Source organism: Pristis pectinata, chromosome 18 (genome assembly GCF_009764475.1).
Source record: "Pristis pectinata isolate sPriPec2 chromosome 18, sPriPec2.1.pri, whole genome shotgun sequence".
NCBI classification, from domain to species: Eukaryota; Metazoa; Chordata; class Chondrichthyes; order Rhinopristiformes; family Pristidae; genus Pristis; species Pristis pectinata.
The window spans coordinates 3,244,999-3,261,052 of record NC_067422.1 but is presented as its reverse complement, the minus strand read 5'-3'; the positions used below and the strand labels follow the sequence as shown (position 1 = coordinate 3,261,052).

At 39.9% G+C, this 16,054-nt stretch overlaps 1 protein-coding gene across 3 annotated transcripts in view; it reads right to left on the bottom strand.

The window, feature by feature from the left end:
- atad5a (ATPase family AAA domain containing 5a) overlaps positions 1 to 16,054 on the bottom strand; it is a 52,235-nt gene that overhangs the window by 28,662 nt on the left and 7,519 nt on the right. For 2 of the 3 annotated variants that reach the window (XM_052032949.1, XM_052032951.1), the window contains exons 5-12: positions 15,688 to 15,840; positions 13,282 to 13,426; positions 11,332 to 11,419; positions 10,553 to 10,734; positions 8,725 to 8,882; positions 4,361 to 4,511; positions 2,761 to 3,186; positions 1,125 to 1,221 (exon numbers count right to left, since the gene is read on the bottom strand). In XM_052032949.1, coding sequence (XP_051888909.1) covers positions 1,125 to 1,221; positions 2,761 to 3,186; positions 4,361 to 4,511; positions 8,725 to 8,882; positions 10,553 to 10,734; positions 11,332 to 11,419; positions 13,282 to 13,426; positions 15,688 to 15,840 — 1,400 coding nt within the window. The remainder of the gene's footprint in view (positions 1 to 1,124; positions 1,222 to 2,760; positions 3,187 to 4,360; positions 4,512 to 8,724; positions 8,883 to 10,552; positions 10,735 to 11,331; positions 11,420 to 13,281; positions 13,427 to 15,687; positions 15,841 to 16,054) is intronic. The other variant, XM_052032950.1, reaches the window with a different exon arrangement.

The following is a 16,054-nucleotide window of genomic DNA, read 5'->3' as shown; positions in this document are numbered from 1 at the left end:
ATGCTAAAGCTGCTTATGTAAATAAAAGTGACTGTTGCTATTAATGAAGCAATGGATGTATTAATAGTCTTGGTGTTTCTGGAATAGGAGGATTGAACAAAGTTCCTGCTCCCAATCACCAATGAATGATGCCTGTGAGACGATGACACAGATCTAGAGTCGGTCCATGCTGACAACCAAACACTCATTAAACGAAGAACTGCAATGAGAAAGGTGGAATTGGGCCTAGCTGAGATATTTCTTTTTTTTTAAATTTTATTTACAGCGTGGTAACAGGCCCTTCCGGCCCAATAAGTCCACGCCGCCCATTTTAAACCCAAATTAACCTACCCGTACGTCTTTGCAATGTGGGAGGAAACCGGAGCACCCGGAGGAAACCCACGCAGACACGGGAGAACGTACAAACTCCTTACAGACAGCGACGGGAATCGAACCCCGATTGCTGGCGCTGTAATAGCGTCGCGCTAACCGCTACCCTACCGTGCTGCCCCTCCTATCATTAGCTAGCTAACTATTGCTAATTTATGTGTGAGGAATGATCACATGTGCAAGTACCCAAGTAGTTGGCAAACTTTGCAGAACTGAACCCCCAGTGTAAAACCAAGGGAAATGGTGAGCATGTGTAGACCAAAATAAAGAGAAAGCTTGAACAAGACAAAGGAATGGCAGATATACATCAATCCAGAGATAGAATTCAACGCTCCTTAATTTAGATTTGCTCCAAGATTCTGAGTTTCACAAGTTTGATAGTTTTGTGGAACTTTTAAGCAGACAAAAATTGACAGAGATATTATTATTCTGAAGCAGGTAAAAGCTGCATAAGGGACTAGACCCCGTGATTTTGCTAAATTAGTAATTGGCTTTTAAATTGATAAATGAATGCAATAAATGCACAAGTGTATGGGTGAAAGGAGAGAAAGGAGAATTTACACTGTCAGCTGTACAAATACCATATTGCATTGAGAGATGCCATAGTCACAAGAAATGGGAATATTGTTTTCATTCAACAACTAGCCAATCTAACGACCTATTCCATTCATTATTTTCAAAGGTTTTGGAATTTCTAATTTAGAGAAAGTGAGAGGAGCCATTCTCAGACTGCTTAGTAAATTCTCGTCACTTACCTGTGTAATTTCCTGACAGCATTGAGATTTCCTACAAGTTCACTGGAATGCTGTGGCTGGTACTTCTCTGTCCATAGCAGATCTTCCTTGACCAAGCCTGAAAAGAAAGGGTCAATGAGAATTTTCCACGAAGAAACAAAATCTCCAAAGCTATTTAATTATGAGGGAAAATTGCTTTGGGATCAGAAATAGCACGGTATCACCAGCAGGGGGAGCAAAGACTCTAACTGCTCATATTCTCCACAATCGACAGTCACGGCTTCGTCTGTCTGGACTCGGAGCTTCAGTCTCTTTCTCCAATCTTTAGATGCGGGTTAAACTCAGACCTTTAAGCAGATGTTTGGTTACCTTTCCTAATATCTCCTTCTTGTTAACAATTTTTGCCTGATTATCCTCTTTTGCAACAGTTTTACTACTTTAAAAGTTGTTCCAAACATGTAGTGTAATGACAAAACACACAACTTTTGAGTGTGCTTCTCTTACAGAGCGAGCTTGGGATTCCCACTAAACCTTTGAGAAAAGGTGAATGGCAAAAAAAAAACAGAAAGCCAAGCCCATTTCACTTTCCTTTCTCTTATGGCATTTAGTTGAACAGCAGAACTGGAAGATGCTTGGATGCACATTTTCTATTTTTTCCTGTCAGGTGTCTTAATTAAAGAGGGATCACTGGTCTTTTCCCCAATGCTCTCATAATAATACAATTTATAATCCTTGGATGGCTGAGTAGGTAAATGAAGCAATGTTGCAACAGTACCCTGGTCCACGGTTCAATTCCCTGCCCACTGGCTCATCTGCTCAAAAACAGAGTAGCAGTAAGATAGCTGCAATCGTCCTCAACTTCTGGATAAAGCAAGGTTAAGACAAATGTCATCTCACTTCGTGATCCTGACAAGCACACAGTGATTTCGGTCTTTGGTGGTAACATGCATGACAGAGTAGAGCAGGTTCATGTTCAGTCAGGGTAAATAATTGGAACTAAGGGGCAGAGGGATGAATGGAGTCACAGCTGTAAATATGCTCATGACAAACTTGGAGGCTTGATTAAATATTGGTACTCTGAAACCAAAACTGGATTACTTTCAGAAGCGGCAGCTTCCTCCTTTTTTAGTTGGTCAGCTAATTCAGAAGGCAGGCATGCTAGGGTGAATTACATTTATTTATTTCATCATCTGTGCAGCCAAGTGACAGCCTCTGTATTTGATTAGTTCAGTGTAATTAGACTGCCTCCAATGTGTGGTAACCTTCAACAACATGTTTTCTGTAACCAGCCACAAATACAAAGAGGCAAAGCATGTCATACAGCCACTTTGCCCCTTTGTATTTGTGGCACAGAAGCTGGATATAGAGTCCTGGTAACCTAACAATCAAGCCTCCTCCCATCATCATGATATATTATTCCCCTTTTATCTGGAAGGGTATCATAATAGCAGAAACACATGATCAAATACCACTGCAATGGTCAGGGAATTTAAGTTCAATTAATTAAACAAACAAAATAAGGAATAATCATTCTATAAATTCAGTGAAACCAGCAGAAGGTGAGAGCAACCTTGAAGGAATGAATGGCGTTCCGACATTCACATCAAACATGTAGGTTTGACTAAAGATTGTTACTCAGAAATGAAAACTACATTACCATCGGAAGTGGCTGCTTCCTCCCTCTTTGGTTGGTCAGTCAATTCAGAAACAGACGATGGGGCAGACGTGGTCTGAGTTTCTGCTACTTTGGTCTCACATTCAGACTTCTGCTGCTTTCTCTTAACAGATTTACTGAGCCGATTTCTGGTAGAAGCTGTGCAGTTCTGGTTTTGGATGCCTCTTCCATTCTTTGTGGAGCCCTCAGACCTTGGGGGTAATGCCAAAGTGCAATTTTCTTCATCCTTGATGATAATCAAATCCTGTTCGCTGTCAAGTGCTTTTTTCCTTTTTTGTTTCTGATCCTGCTTTTCAACCTTTCTCTTCCTTTTTCCCAAAAGTGGTTCTGGACTGCTACATACAGATAACACTTGTTGGGGCACTGCATCGAGTTCTATGACAGGATTTTCCATTTTATTAGAAGATCCTAAGAATTTTAAAAAAACATACCAAGGCTAAAGAGCAGTACAGATAACTACAACATGCATCTCACATAAAACAGCCTCAAACATTGCAGTAATTACATAGCATGTTTAATATAGCAGAAACTTCCAAGCAACTGCACAACAGAGTTAGCAACTGAAATCTGACACCAAGGCACACAAGGAGAAATTATGTGACCAAAAGCTCGATTATACTGGTTGGTATCGAGGACACCCTCAAAAGGAGGAAAGAAAAAGCAATAAAGATACAAGAGGCTTAAGGAAGAGAATTCCAAAGTTTAAGGCCCTGGTAAATAAAGGTATGGCCACTGTGATCCAGAACAAGGGTAAACACATGACCACCAGTGATTCAATCAGAGGATGATCAACAGATAGAAGCAGAGGAGGTAAAAGGGCCCTAAAGCTTACAGAGGAAGAAAGGCTACAGAAGAACAAGATCACGCATACATAATACCACACCTTGGTCAATCCTCTCTGACCAAATTACCAGAATGCACAGCAACCTCTTTGGTAATTCACCTGATGCTTTTAAATCTAATCCATGAAAGTAATTTACAATGGATTGGAAAAGGTAATGAACAAAGGTCACTTGATAATTAGTTGAATTATGTGCACTGATATCTTCACAAATCCATTTAAAGTTCAATTTTATATTGAGCTAGGTTAAGAAAACCATCATTGCTATTCTGAAATAGACAGGATTTCAAAATTTATATATTAGTATAAATTTATAGCTTAACTTTTAGTACAGTTCATTTAGCTGTCCTCTGATAAATAATCAGTTGGCATGCAGTCTAAGCTTGAGTCCAAGAACAGACAATTAGTCTCCTAACATGAAGATGTGGTGTGATAAGTAAACCAGAATTGAGATGCATGACATCATTGTCCAAAGAGACCTGTTTGATGTTTGTCTGGATACATGACAGATAATTATATTCCATTTTTTATAGAATGCTTTTTCTTTCAGTTGCTTGCCCCTGGACAGAGTCTATCCAGATTACACTGCCATGCTGAGTACAGTCCAAGATCGTAACACTCAGTTGTTAGAGTCATAGTTGAAGTAGAATAACTTGTAATGAAATTCCAAAAATACATGCCATTAACCCTAGTGAATTGAATTTAAACAAAGCCATGCACAAATACCACCCATGCACTGACCTGTTCTGAGCATGTCTGCAAAATGATCGTTTCGTTTCTGGAGTAGTGGTTTGAACAGTTTCCGCACAGGGAACTCTGGATTGGATGACCTTATCTCTTCAAGTAAGCACTTCTGGATGTCCTCTGAGAATTCTGTCCTCCAATTAGATAACTGCAGCATAAGATTAGAGCCTTAAAATCCATGGTCCCAGGCATAATGAAAGACATACATTCAATGTAATCTATTTTCCACAAATTCAACAATGACTGCTGTCTGTACAACTTCGGGTGAAGGTTAGTACGTTATACTGAAACTTCCACGTAGCCACAAGGTTTCCACCCTAAAACAGTTCAGTAAACGGGGTGAAATGTTTATTCTATGCCATTGAATTATGTGGGGGCCCCCGACATGTAGAGCCAGATCTTGTCTCGAACCACCGGCATTCAGCCCATCTGAACAGCTGCAACTCTTACACTTCTATACATGTAAAGTCAAATATGTATATGTCCTGGACTTAGTGATAGGGTTAGAAGCTAATCTGCAGCATGCTTTGCCTCTGGATTCCACATGGCAGAGCACAGGGAAGAAAAGAGAAATTGTTTTAAATTATTTAATTTTATTGGTTTTTAAATGTCTTCAAATGTCAGAAATATTTAGTGACCATTGGGGAAAAAAAACACAGCCTTTATAACAGGTAAAACTGGTCTGTGTGGGCTGTTGAAGCTTTTCGGACAGATTCAAGACAATGTCTCTGAAGTCTTTTAACAGAGGCCATGTCACTGTGCATCCTGAACAGGTAATTAAAGGCATAGGGAGAAATCACAGGCAGCGACTCAGGACTGGGGGCTGGGTCAGCAATATTTATTCTTCCAAACAGGAGGGTTATCTGGAAGGATTTCTTATCTGTACATCATGAAGATGAATTGTTAGCAGCAGATTTTTATATTATTTATTCAGTTTTCTGTTCTTAGGTACTGCTGGCAGGGCCAGCATTTCGTTCCCATCCAACATTGGAGTGCCCTTGAAATCCTGCAGTGAGATCCTCTCAGATTTGGGATTTGTCGCAATCTTGTGAATGGAGTGGGCGATTTGATACAATAAGCTCCACAAAATAGCAACAAGATAAACAAACAGATAATCTATTTTGTATATGGGTTGAAGGCTAAATGTAATTGTACTATGACCAGCGCGACAATATCTTTTACAGGTACTCCTTGATTTACGACTGTTTGATTTATGAATTGACTGTCTAGAGTACATCCTTACTTATGAGCTTTTTTTTGCAATAACGAAAATTTGTCAATCTCTACCCATGACCATCGTGCAGTATTTCCACACCACTTTGACTTGCTCAACAACAGTACATTACTGGGATTCGTCAGAATTTATTCTGTGCATCCCTCAAGGCGGCTTCGCAATGAACCAGCAGCACAGAGGATTGTACCTCCGGGAAGTCATGGTGAGCTATGACAATTAATATTAAGTTGGGAGTAACTAACAGGTGAAAAAGGTGAGCATCTGGTATACGTTAGTCATTTGTTACACCTTACAGCCATCACAGTACGAACAGTCATTGACAACGGGAACAAAGTAAAAATGACATTTAGTGCTCAAGATGTTACTCCTGGAAGTGAATCTTGTTTTACAAAGGGCAGAATTGTCATAACGTGTGGAAATGTAAAATGTGTTAAAGAAGTGGTTAGAAGATCTGAATCAACGGCATGTAACTGAGTTTGATGATAAACCAGAAAAAATTGAGACTGTTGGGTTTTGACAAGACTGGAAAGATCACAAAGAGAGCGGTGGGTCTTCTGAAAGTGCTGATACACTTGAGGGCTGGGCACTGCTGGTTTGAACATTTCAAAAAGTGTGCAAATCCGAATAATATTTGTTTTGCGGGAGAATTGGGTGGGGGTTAGCAAGTGCAGACACCATGGCAGCAAGACATTCTCCCAAGGAGCTGAAACAAGTCATTTAGGTAGGTAACTACTCTCCTAAATAACTGTTTTATGTTGTTGAGATGGGATTCTATTGGAAAGGGATGCCCTCATGCACATTAACCTCAAGGGATAAGAACAAGGCTCCTGACTTCAAAGCAACCAAAGATCACCTTACCCTTCATCTTGAAAGTTACCTGTCTCTGATCTATCACTTCAGAGTACCCGAGGGTAGCTTATGACCCAATGGCGTGAACATCTTCCAATTTCAGGTATCCACACCCCCAGTGCTCTCCTCCCACTCACACATCTACCTAGTTTTCTTCTCCCTTCATTCAACCTCTTCCACCCTCCTTCCCCCTCTGGTTTCATCTGCCCATCGTACCCTTCCCACCTGGTTTCACCTATCACTACCAGCCTCCATCCCAGCCCTCCCTCGCACCGCTGCATACTTGCACTCTTTCCTCTTCCCTCTCAGTCCTGAGGCAGGGCCTCAACCCAAAACATCAACTTACATCTTTCGCCTCCACGGATGCTGCTTGATCTGCTGAGTTCTTCCAGCAGTTCCACATTTTGCTTAAAGGTGATCTCAATATGGAGCGCAGCACTAGATGTGATCGCATCACAAAAAATGCGCCTCTTTTGATCAGATGGGAGACCGCTGTGCGGATGTCCATCAACACCATCTTTATGGGTTCTTGATCATCTAACCAACAGTCACACAAAGCATCTTCACCTTCAACACCACAAGTTCCAACAAGGCTCAGATTCACCAGTATCAGTGTTCATTATCCGAACACCAATGACAACTTTACCTCTCATCTCCCGCACCGCACCTCAACAAGCAAAGCCACCACAAATTAAGAACTGGAGCAGGCCAGTCAGCCCCTCGTGCTGCTCTGCCATTCATCAATCGGGGCATTGAGTATAGGAGTTGGGAAGTTATGTTGCAGTTATATAAGACAGTGGTGAGGCCTCACTTGGAGTACTGTGTACAGTTTTGGTCGCCCTGTTATAGGAAAGATGTATTAAACTAGAAAGCATGCAGAAACGGTTTACCAGGATGTTGCCTGGATTTGGGGGACCTGAGTTACAAGGAGAGGTTGGGCAGACTAGGACTTTATTCCCTGGAACGCAGGAGATTGAGGGGTGACCTGATAGAGGTATATAAGATCATGAGGGGCATAGACAGGGTGAAAGCATGCAGTCTTTTTCTCAGAGAGGAGGTGCTAAAAACAAGAGGGCATAGGTTTAAGATGAGAGGCAAGAGATTTAAAAGGGACATCAGGAGCAGCCTCTTCATGCAAAGGGTGGTGCGTATTTGGAATGAGCTGCCAGAACAGAAATAGCGGTTGAGGTGGGCATATTAGCAACATTTAAAAGCCATCTAGGTTACTAAATGGATAGGAGAGGTTTAGAGGGCTATGGGCCAAATGCGGGCAGATAGGACTCGCTCGCTTGTCAGCATGGATGAGTTGGGCCTGTTTCCATGCTGTAAGACTCTATGACTTTGACTCGATGGCTAAGATCATGGCTGATCTGATTCCACTCTCAACTCTTCATTCCCACCTACTCGAGGTAGTTTTTAACATATTTACTCATCAAGAATCCACCTCAAAGAAGATTCTACTCTCACCGTCCTTTGAGAGTTCTAAAGACTCATGACCTTCTTAGAAAAAGAAATTACATTCCATCTCTTCTTAAGTCAGCAAACCCTTACATAAGACCTCTCTCACAAGAGGATGCGGCCATCCTGTCAAAACCCTTCAGGATCTTGTACGCTTCTCTTGATGACTACCCTGAAAGGGTACATTATATATGCTTTTATTATCTTCATTTAAGATTTAATTCTTATAAAATAATTTCTTATTACTTCATATACTTGTGTTTAAATATCTTTGACCAAAATTTTCGAGCTCTGGAATGTAACCAGAGTTTTTAACATTGAAACTAATGGGAAACAGCTTTCCGATTATGAAAACACTCTGCTGGAATCCAACCTTTTTGTAAATTGAGGAACACTTGTATGTAATATCTTGCGAGATCACACAAGATCTTGGTTTAATGCCCAGTCTCAAGAATTCCCAACCCTTTCCATACTGCAAGGAAGCACCATTTTAGATTACTTGCTCAAAACTCTCAGAAATGTGGAAAGAGATCTGACCCTTTTGAAAACTACTAGGGAATTTGAACTGTGATCATCTAGAGGTGATACTACTACCATTGAGCCAAGATTGAGACCTGAAATCGGGTAACTTTGCTGTGCCTTTGCTACTGTTCTGAACCAGCCTAGTATGCTAGCTCATCCTCCATTCATTTCTTCATCCTCATTGAAAAGCACTTTGTTTCTGGAGTGATGTGCAAGACATTGTAAACATAACTGCAACTGAACTCTACAGTAATTAAGCATCACTACAACAAATTAAAATTATAAAAGACACACTTACCCCAATCCAAGATGCAGTTGTAGTGGCTGTGCAATTCACTTCAGAGAAGTCGCCAAGAGATAGGGAGCCTTTCAGAATTCCTTCCACTCTTCCACTCACATCTTGAAGCCGATTCAGAATAGCACAGCTGGGCCATGGTAGGTCCCACAGTAGTGATGCTAGACGACAAAAACAAATCACTTAGAAAATTTATGAAATAGTGATACGATCTTACGAATTACAGAAGCATTGCATTGCAGAGCATATCTGTTTACAGCAGACCAAGAGTACAGGGGATTATATTATGGCCATGTTATAATGGAATTAAAACTTCTCCTTTGTTCAACCCTTCTTTCACATCAACTAATGCACTGATTTGAGTCATTAAATGATATGAACATTGCACCATTTGCATCTACTGGCAAGTTTACAGTATATGTAGAACCGTTGAAGATTTGAACTTCTTGTAAATTATTATGGAATATCCCTATGGTGTTGCAGATGGTAAATGGAAGGATGTTATCACATATCCAACCATTTTGAATGGTTTTCCTTAATATTTAATTTTAAAATATGCCATGTTAAACAAAGGTTGCTTTATAAGAGAGACGTAAAAGACTGCAGATGCTGGAATCTGGAGCAACAAACATTCTTCTAGAGATTGCCAGCAGATTGTTTGTTGCTTGCTTGCTTTAAAGGTTAGCTTTCAGGATAGTTCTGTGCTAGGAATAGAAATGAGTTCAAACATTGCATTGAATAGCTTCAAGCAAGGGACTCCTTCTGGAAGTACTCTCCAGCAGGAAGCAACAACATAGGTATTTTAATACGTTTTGTGTGAACCCATTTAAATGATATCCTCCGTCCTGACAGGTTCTATCATCAATCCACAAGATAGTTAAGCCACAACAATTACTTCTAATTTGGGACATATTTTACAGTAGCAATGTCAAAAGAGCAATTGACCTTTGGTTAAAGGAAACACTGTGGAAATACTGCACAAACCAAATAAAAATTGACAGGTTGGAAAAGACTAACTGTTCCATCAAGCCTGCAGCACATCATTACGGGAGCATGAGGTAAACAAGGGATATGGCAGATAAGAAAGTGGAGGAGTGACAAGGTTGAATGATGCCGTGCAGGTTGCAGATAAAAATGCTGCGATAGGTTTTGGCTGTAGTGTTGATTCCTCCTTTCCTTTCATTGTGCAAAATTCTGAATGTGTCAATCTCTTGTAATTTGAAAACGAAATTAGCCTGCATTTTTTCCAGATGGCACTACCACTCCCGAACTTCAGTGTCTGAGGTTGCCACTTGGGAGTACTGCGTGCAGTTTTGGTCACCCCATTACGGGAAGGATGTGCAGGCTTTGGTGAGGATTCTGAAGGGGTTTACTGGAATGCTGCCTGGACTAGAGGGAATTAGCTATAAAAGGAGATGTTGGACAAACTTGGATTGTTTTCTCTGGAGCATTGGAGGTTGAGGGAAGACCTGACAGATTTATAAAATTGGAGGCATACACAGCCAGCATCTTTTTCCCAGGGTAGAAAAGTTGAATATTAGAGGGCATAGCTTTAAGATGAGAGGGGAAAAGTTTAAAGGGAATGTGCTGGGCAAGTTTTTTTTTTAAAAAAGAGTGGTAAGTGCATGGAGCATAGTACCAGGGGTAGTAGTGGAAGAAGATACGATAGTGGTGTTCAAGACGCTTTCAGATAGGTGCATGAATATGCAGGGAATGGAGGGATATGGATCATCCACAGGCAGAAGGGATTAGTTTAATTTGGCATCGTGTTCAGCACAGACATTGTGGGCCGAAGGGCCTGTTCCTGTGCTGTGATGTTCTATGTTCTCACCTTGACTTTTTTGCTGGATATGAACAACAGTTTGGAAAGAAATGCCTGCGGCAGAATAGATCTCCATCGCTGCTGCCGTCTTTGCTATGTGCTTTTTCAGGGTATCCGGCAAACCACTCATGAGAAACTGACGCTTAGCTCGGAACTGTTTCATATCCTGAGAGTTTTCAGACCCATTACAACTTCGGGGGGAAGAAAAAGAAGTTTGATGATAGTTTTGGAGTTGATTTCCATAATAAACACCATTCTTTTCTACTACAAATGAAAATAAAAACTGCAGACACTGTAAATCTCAAATAAAAGCAGAAAATGCTGGAAAAACCCAGCAGATCAGGAAGCATCTGCAGAAAGAGAAACTGTTATTCTGAAACTTTAACTGTTTCTCTTTCCATAGATTCTGTTTTATTAGTCTTTTGTACTATAATGGCATGGTTCACAATTATAACCATGTAATTATAACCATATATTATAACCGTATCTACAGGTCGAGTGAAATCTGGCACTTTCAACACACCGGTAAAACAATTTCTCCAGGAGAATTATTGACAAAGCGAGGTTGATCCGGGATGCACTGCCTGAAATGGTAGTTGAAACAAATTCACTAGTAACTTTATAGAGAATTGTAAAAATAATTGAAAAAGGAAATAAATTCCTTGGTCTTGCAAAATCGGGCTAATCGAATACCCATTTTTCAAGGTGCTAATGCAGGGACGATGGACTAAATGGCTACCTCCTGTTCATTATGAAAAAGGTACACACAGAGCTAATAATTTACTCACCTGCTCTCATCAAGAATGGTGATAGGTTCCAACGGGAGAGCTTTGACCACTTTTTTAGCTAAAAATATGGAAGCAACCTTGACATCAACTAGATCAAAACAAAAATTGAAATCAAACCAGTTACCCAAACAATGAAAGAAGTCACATGCACTTCGAATATAACAATTGGAAAAGGCTTGCAAGCACAGCGCAGATGGAAATGGACAAAAATAATGAACAATATTCCCCTATCAATCTACCAACAGATGTGCGATGACATTTGACGTGCTATGAATTTAGAAACAGAGGAGGCTTTTGGCAGCAATATAGAATCTTAGAATGGCTATAGCACAGGAGGAGGCCATTTGGCCCACTGTGTCTGGGCTGGATCCACCAGAACTATTCTCCAGTTCCGTCTTCTCGAGTTCTTCCCTCAATAAGGAACCTGCTTCCACCAGATCTGCAGGCAGTACATTTCACATTGCAACCACACATTGGATAAAAGCTTTTCCCCATGTCACTAATCAATTCTCTTCCTGTACGTTTTATATTGGTGACCTCTAGCCCGTGATCACTCCACCAAAGGAGAAAACCTCCCACTATCCTCTCCGCCCAGACCCCTTATGACTTTACATACTTCTATCAAATCTCCCCTTGGCCTTCTCTTCTTTAAAGAAAAGAGATCCAGGTTCACTAATCCGTCCTTGTAACTAATCTCTCGTCCCAGGAACCATTCTTGTCAAGCCTTTCTGGACCCGCTCATGCTTTTGCATCCTTAATATTAAAATTCAAATTGCAAAAAAAGACATGCCAGGGAGATGGAACAAAGATTAGTGGGATGAGACAAAATAAAATCCGCTTTAAGAAGTCAAATAGCAGTTAATGGAAGAATATTATGTTGGATCATTACAAGTATTTGCTACAAAAGTTTAATTGCATTCTGAAGGCCATTCCTAATTTACAGGTTAAAACACAGGCATGAATTAATAAAAAAGGTCAGTCAGTTCTCAGTCTAAGCTACAATGAAACAAAAAACATTCAAGCTTGTTACAAGAAAATAGCATATTTGAAAGCCATTAAGGAAATAAGCAAAGTGCAAACTTTGTAAGGTCATATAAACTCTAGTGGCAATAACAGAAGTAACTCTTAACAGCGTTATTGCATACCTACATGCAATTTCTTAGGTAAATTATTCTGCATGGAAAAATCTCTTCAGTACAAGTCAATTTACTTTTGCAAACTGTTACAACCTCTTTATGGAAGCACACTCAGTTTCTCTTTTTCCTTTCTTACTTATAAACTTAACTAATTGAACACTGTGCTAGCCAGTCTCCCATTACAATTTCCTGACTTTTCAATTCTATTCCTCAAGAACATCAGTTCCATTCATTCAGTCTGAAATGTAAGGATTTCTTATGTTATGGTTTTATATAAATGTAAATTGGTCACATCACAAAGGAATCTTTTGGGATCTTGCCAATATGCACAATATAATCCCAACCCAGGAAGGTATTTTTATGCAGTATTGCACAATTGCCTTACTGAATAAGAGTGACTCTCAATATTGAGAATGTACATCCTCAGAATTCATGCAGTGACTTCTGAAATTTAAGACAAGGATAGTGTAGCCATGCAACATGTTGGTTCCAGAAGTAATAATTTTATGCCAGTTCCCACCTCTCAGCAATTCTTGGTTTCATCTCCCAGAAGAAATTGCTGAGAAGGAGCCAGAGGGTGGGGGAGGGAAAACTAACATATCACTTCAAAAGCTTGTTTCACCTTACTATACAATGGCATTGGCATGGAACTGTTTCACAGCCCAATTTCTCAGCAAGAAAATAGACTCCACAGATATGTACAAAGCTGCACCCTTCAGTAAATTACCACAAAGGATGTTTCACAGGGAAGAGAGTGATTTAGGCTGAACAAGAAAGTAACACTGGAAAGAATATCTGATCAACATGTACTAACCCGTCGTGTTCTTGGCTGCTGACGCTGTACCCAAATTCTTCCCCAACACGTCACTTAAATTTTTCAATTTCTTGTGTTTCTTTTCATTTAGAATCTTACACGATGAGATGCTTTCTGTACTTGAATTCAAGTTGATTGCAGAGTTCTACGTAAAACAAAATGATAAAACATAGCATCACTAGCATTACTCATACACCTGACAGCAATTAGGACGCCATATATGAAAACAGCATTCCACCAAACTGTTTTCATTTAGGATTACCCAAAATCTTATTTTTGGGATTAATGGCATTTGGGAATCTCAACAATAAGCAAAATATTACAAATAATTGGTTAAAAATGAAATGTGTCATGCAAAGGGATTACCCTGCACTGGTGCAATGGCTCCTCTTGAAGAGCATTAAACAGCATGGTCACCGGTGGTACTGTAGGTAGTTTAGCTCTTCAGTGACCTGGGTTCAATTCTGACCCCTGGTGCTGTTTGTGTGGAGTTTACACATTCTCTCTGTGACCTCGTGGGTATCCCTGGCTGCTCCGGTCTCCACCCACATCCTGAAGGTTAATTGGCTGCTATAAATTACCCTTAGCATCAGTAGTGGGAGGATCAGGTGGTGCTAATGGTCACATTGAGGGGACAGATTACAGGAAAAATAAGTGGAAGAATGGGATTGCTCTGAGAACCAGCAGAGACTAGATGGCTGAACAGCTGCCTACGTCATAAGGAAATATGAAATATAAAACATGAAGCACGTATATAATTTCCATCCTTTCTTGAAGAAATGGACTCCCTTCCCAGAATTGTTTCCAAAACTCCCACTCCACCCTACCACATCATCGTTATTCATGTGGAAGCCTACATACTGAACATCAGCTGAATGCATTTATCTCAGGTGAAGATTAAAGATTCCATGCATCTATCTGACTGGAAACAAGCAGTCGCATGTCTGAATGACATTCCTTGTGAAACTATTAGAAAAACATTTGCTGGTTATTCGCTCCTTGCTACTTTGTGCAATTTGGTTTCTGAATTCATCTACATAACAAGAGTTCAAAAAAAAATTACTGTAGGTTTAAAGTGTGGCTGATGGAAAAGATACAATGTTATACAATCAACTGTGAGAGGAACAAAGACGTACAGGAAAAAGGAAGTCCTTCTTTAGTTTAAAATTTGAAGACTGTAGGATTGACATAAAATAGGGAGGGAGTTGAATGGTTGAAATGAGAAATACCAGACTCCACGTACTATTTACTCATAGGTGCTAGCAACATAAAAGGCAAGGTTTTTAATGGTCATGTGTTTTGTAGTGCAGGCCCATATCCTACAGGAATCACGATTTCCCTACTCAACCACCCTCCCTACTTTGGCTTATTTGTTGTGATTTGGGTGCCCGAAAGACAGGTGGAAGCTGATTGTAACTTTCAGAAGGGAAACAGATATAGATATTCAAAGAAAAAAAAGCTTATTTATGGGGAAGAAAAACAGAGGAAGACTGAACTGAACTGAAGGGCACTCCTCTATGCTGCATGTTTATATCCAAGGCAAGCGATGTCATTTTCAAAGTGAATCAACCTGTGGTGCCACCACGGGAAATCATTATTAGGCATCTTTGTTGTGCATATTCCCAGTAGCAATGCCCAAAATACCATGTTCAGGTAGTGTGTTAAATAACCCTTCTATTAAAGGATTCAATTGAGAGAAATCACATTAAAGAGTCAACGTTTATCTAAGTAATTTTGGAGCTCAAAATACTAAAAAGGCCAACCCTAAATCATGATAATGCATAAATTGTGGATCTCGCAATACTAGTCTTCCACCATAACAGATTGGAATATCAACTGCAGCCCCCCTCAGCTGCCCCAGGAGGTTTGGCATAAACCCACAATCCCTAGACTGAAGATTCACTAGTTTCAGCAAACCCAGTGAACCAAATCAATCACATTCTGGATTGTAGCAATTAACTGTGGTTGGCCAATTGTTGTGTTACAAAAAATAAACAAGAGTTACTAAGTGGAGGTAAAATACTCCACTGACATGATATAGTGGATTGATTTAAATGTTTTTAAAATGTAAAATTGCTTGTAGTTAAAGCTGTTTTTCTTCCAGAAAGGAATATGCCTATTGACTTTTTGTAAATTACTGCAAATAATAAATGTAAATATTATTTTTCTGCAATTTTATCTGTCTTGTCCACAACTCAACCAGTTTTTTTTTTGAGGTTCACCCTACAATTAGTTACAGTCTTCATCATATTGTTTAATGACACTCAGCCTGCACAATCAATGCCCCAGCTGACAAGTTGCATACAAAAATGTGTGGTATTGTTTGACAAACTGTACAATTGTAGTTAAAATGCCAAACTGGAACAGATTATCAAACTATTATTCTGTAATCTTCAGAACTTGTACCTCAGTCCTGTGAGACTTTCCATTGAATCTGGCTTGCTGTCGAGTTGACCGCCTGAGCGGCATAACGGTTTCAGCACGATTTCTGCACTTGTTCTGTGCTTTGGCTTTTTCAACCAGCCTCTTTGCTTCAGCCAAATTTTTGGATTTGCATATCTGTTACATAATAGAATATATTAACAAATAGAAAAATAGAAATGAGAAAAGTTTTCACAATGAAATTGTGTCCATTACTACCTCAGAATATTCCAAAGCACTTTATAGCTAATGAAGTTGCTTTAAACTGTAGTCAATGATGTAATGGAGTGGCATGGTAACTTTGTGCACAGCAGCCTCTCACAAACAGATACATACTGTATATTGTCCCGAT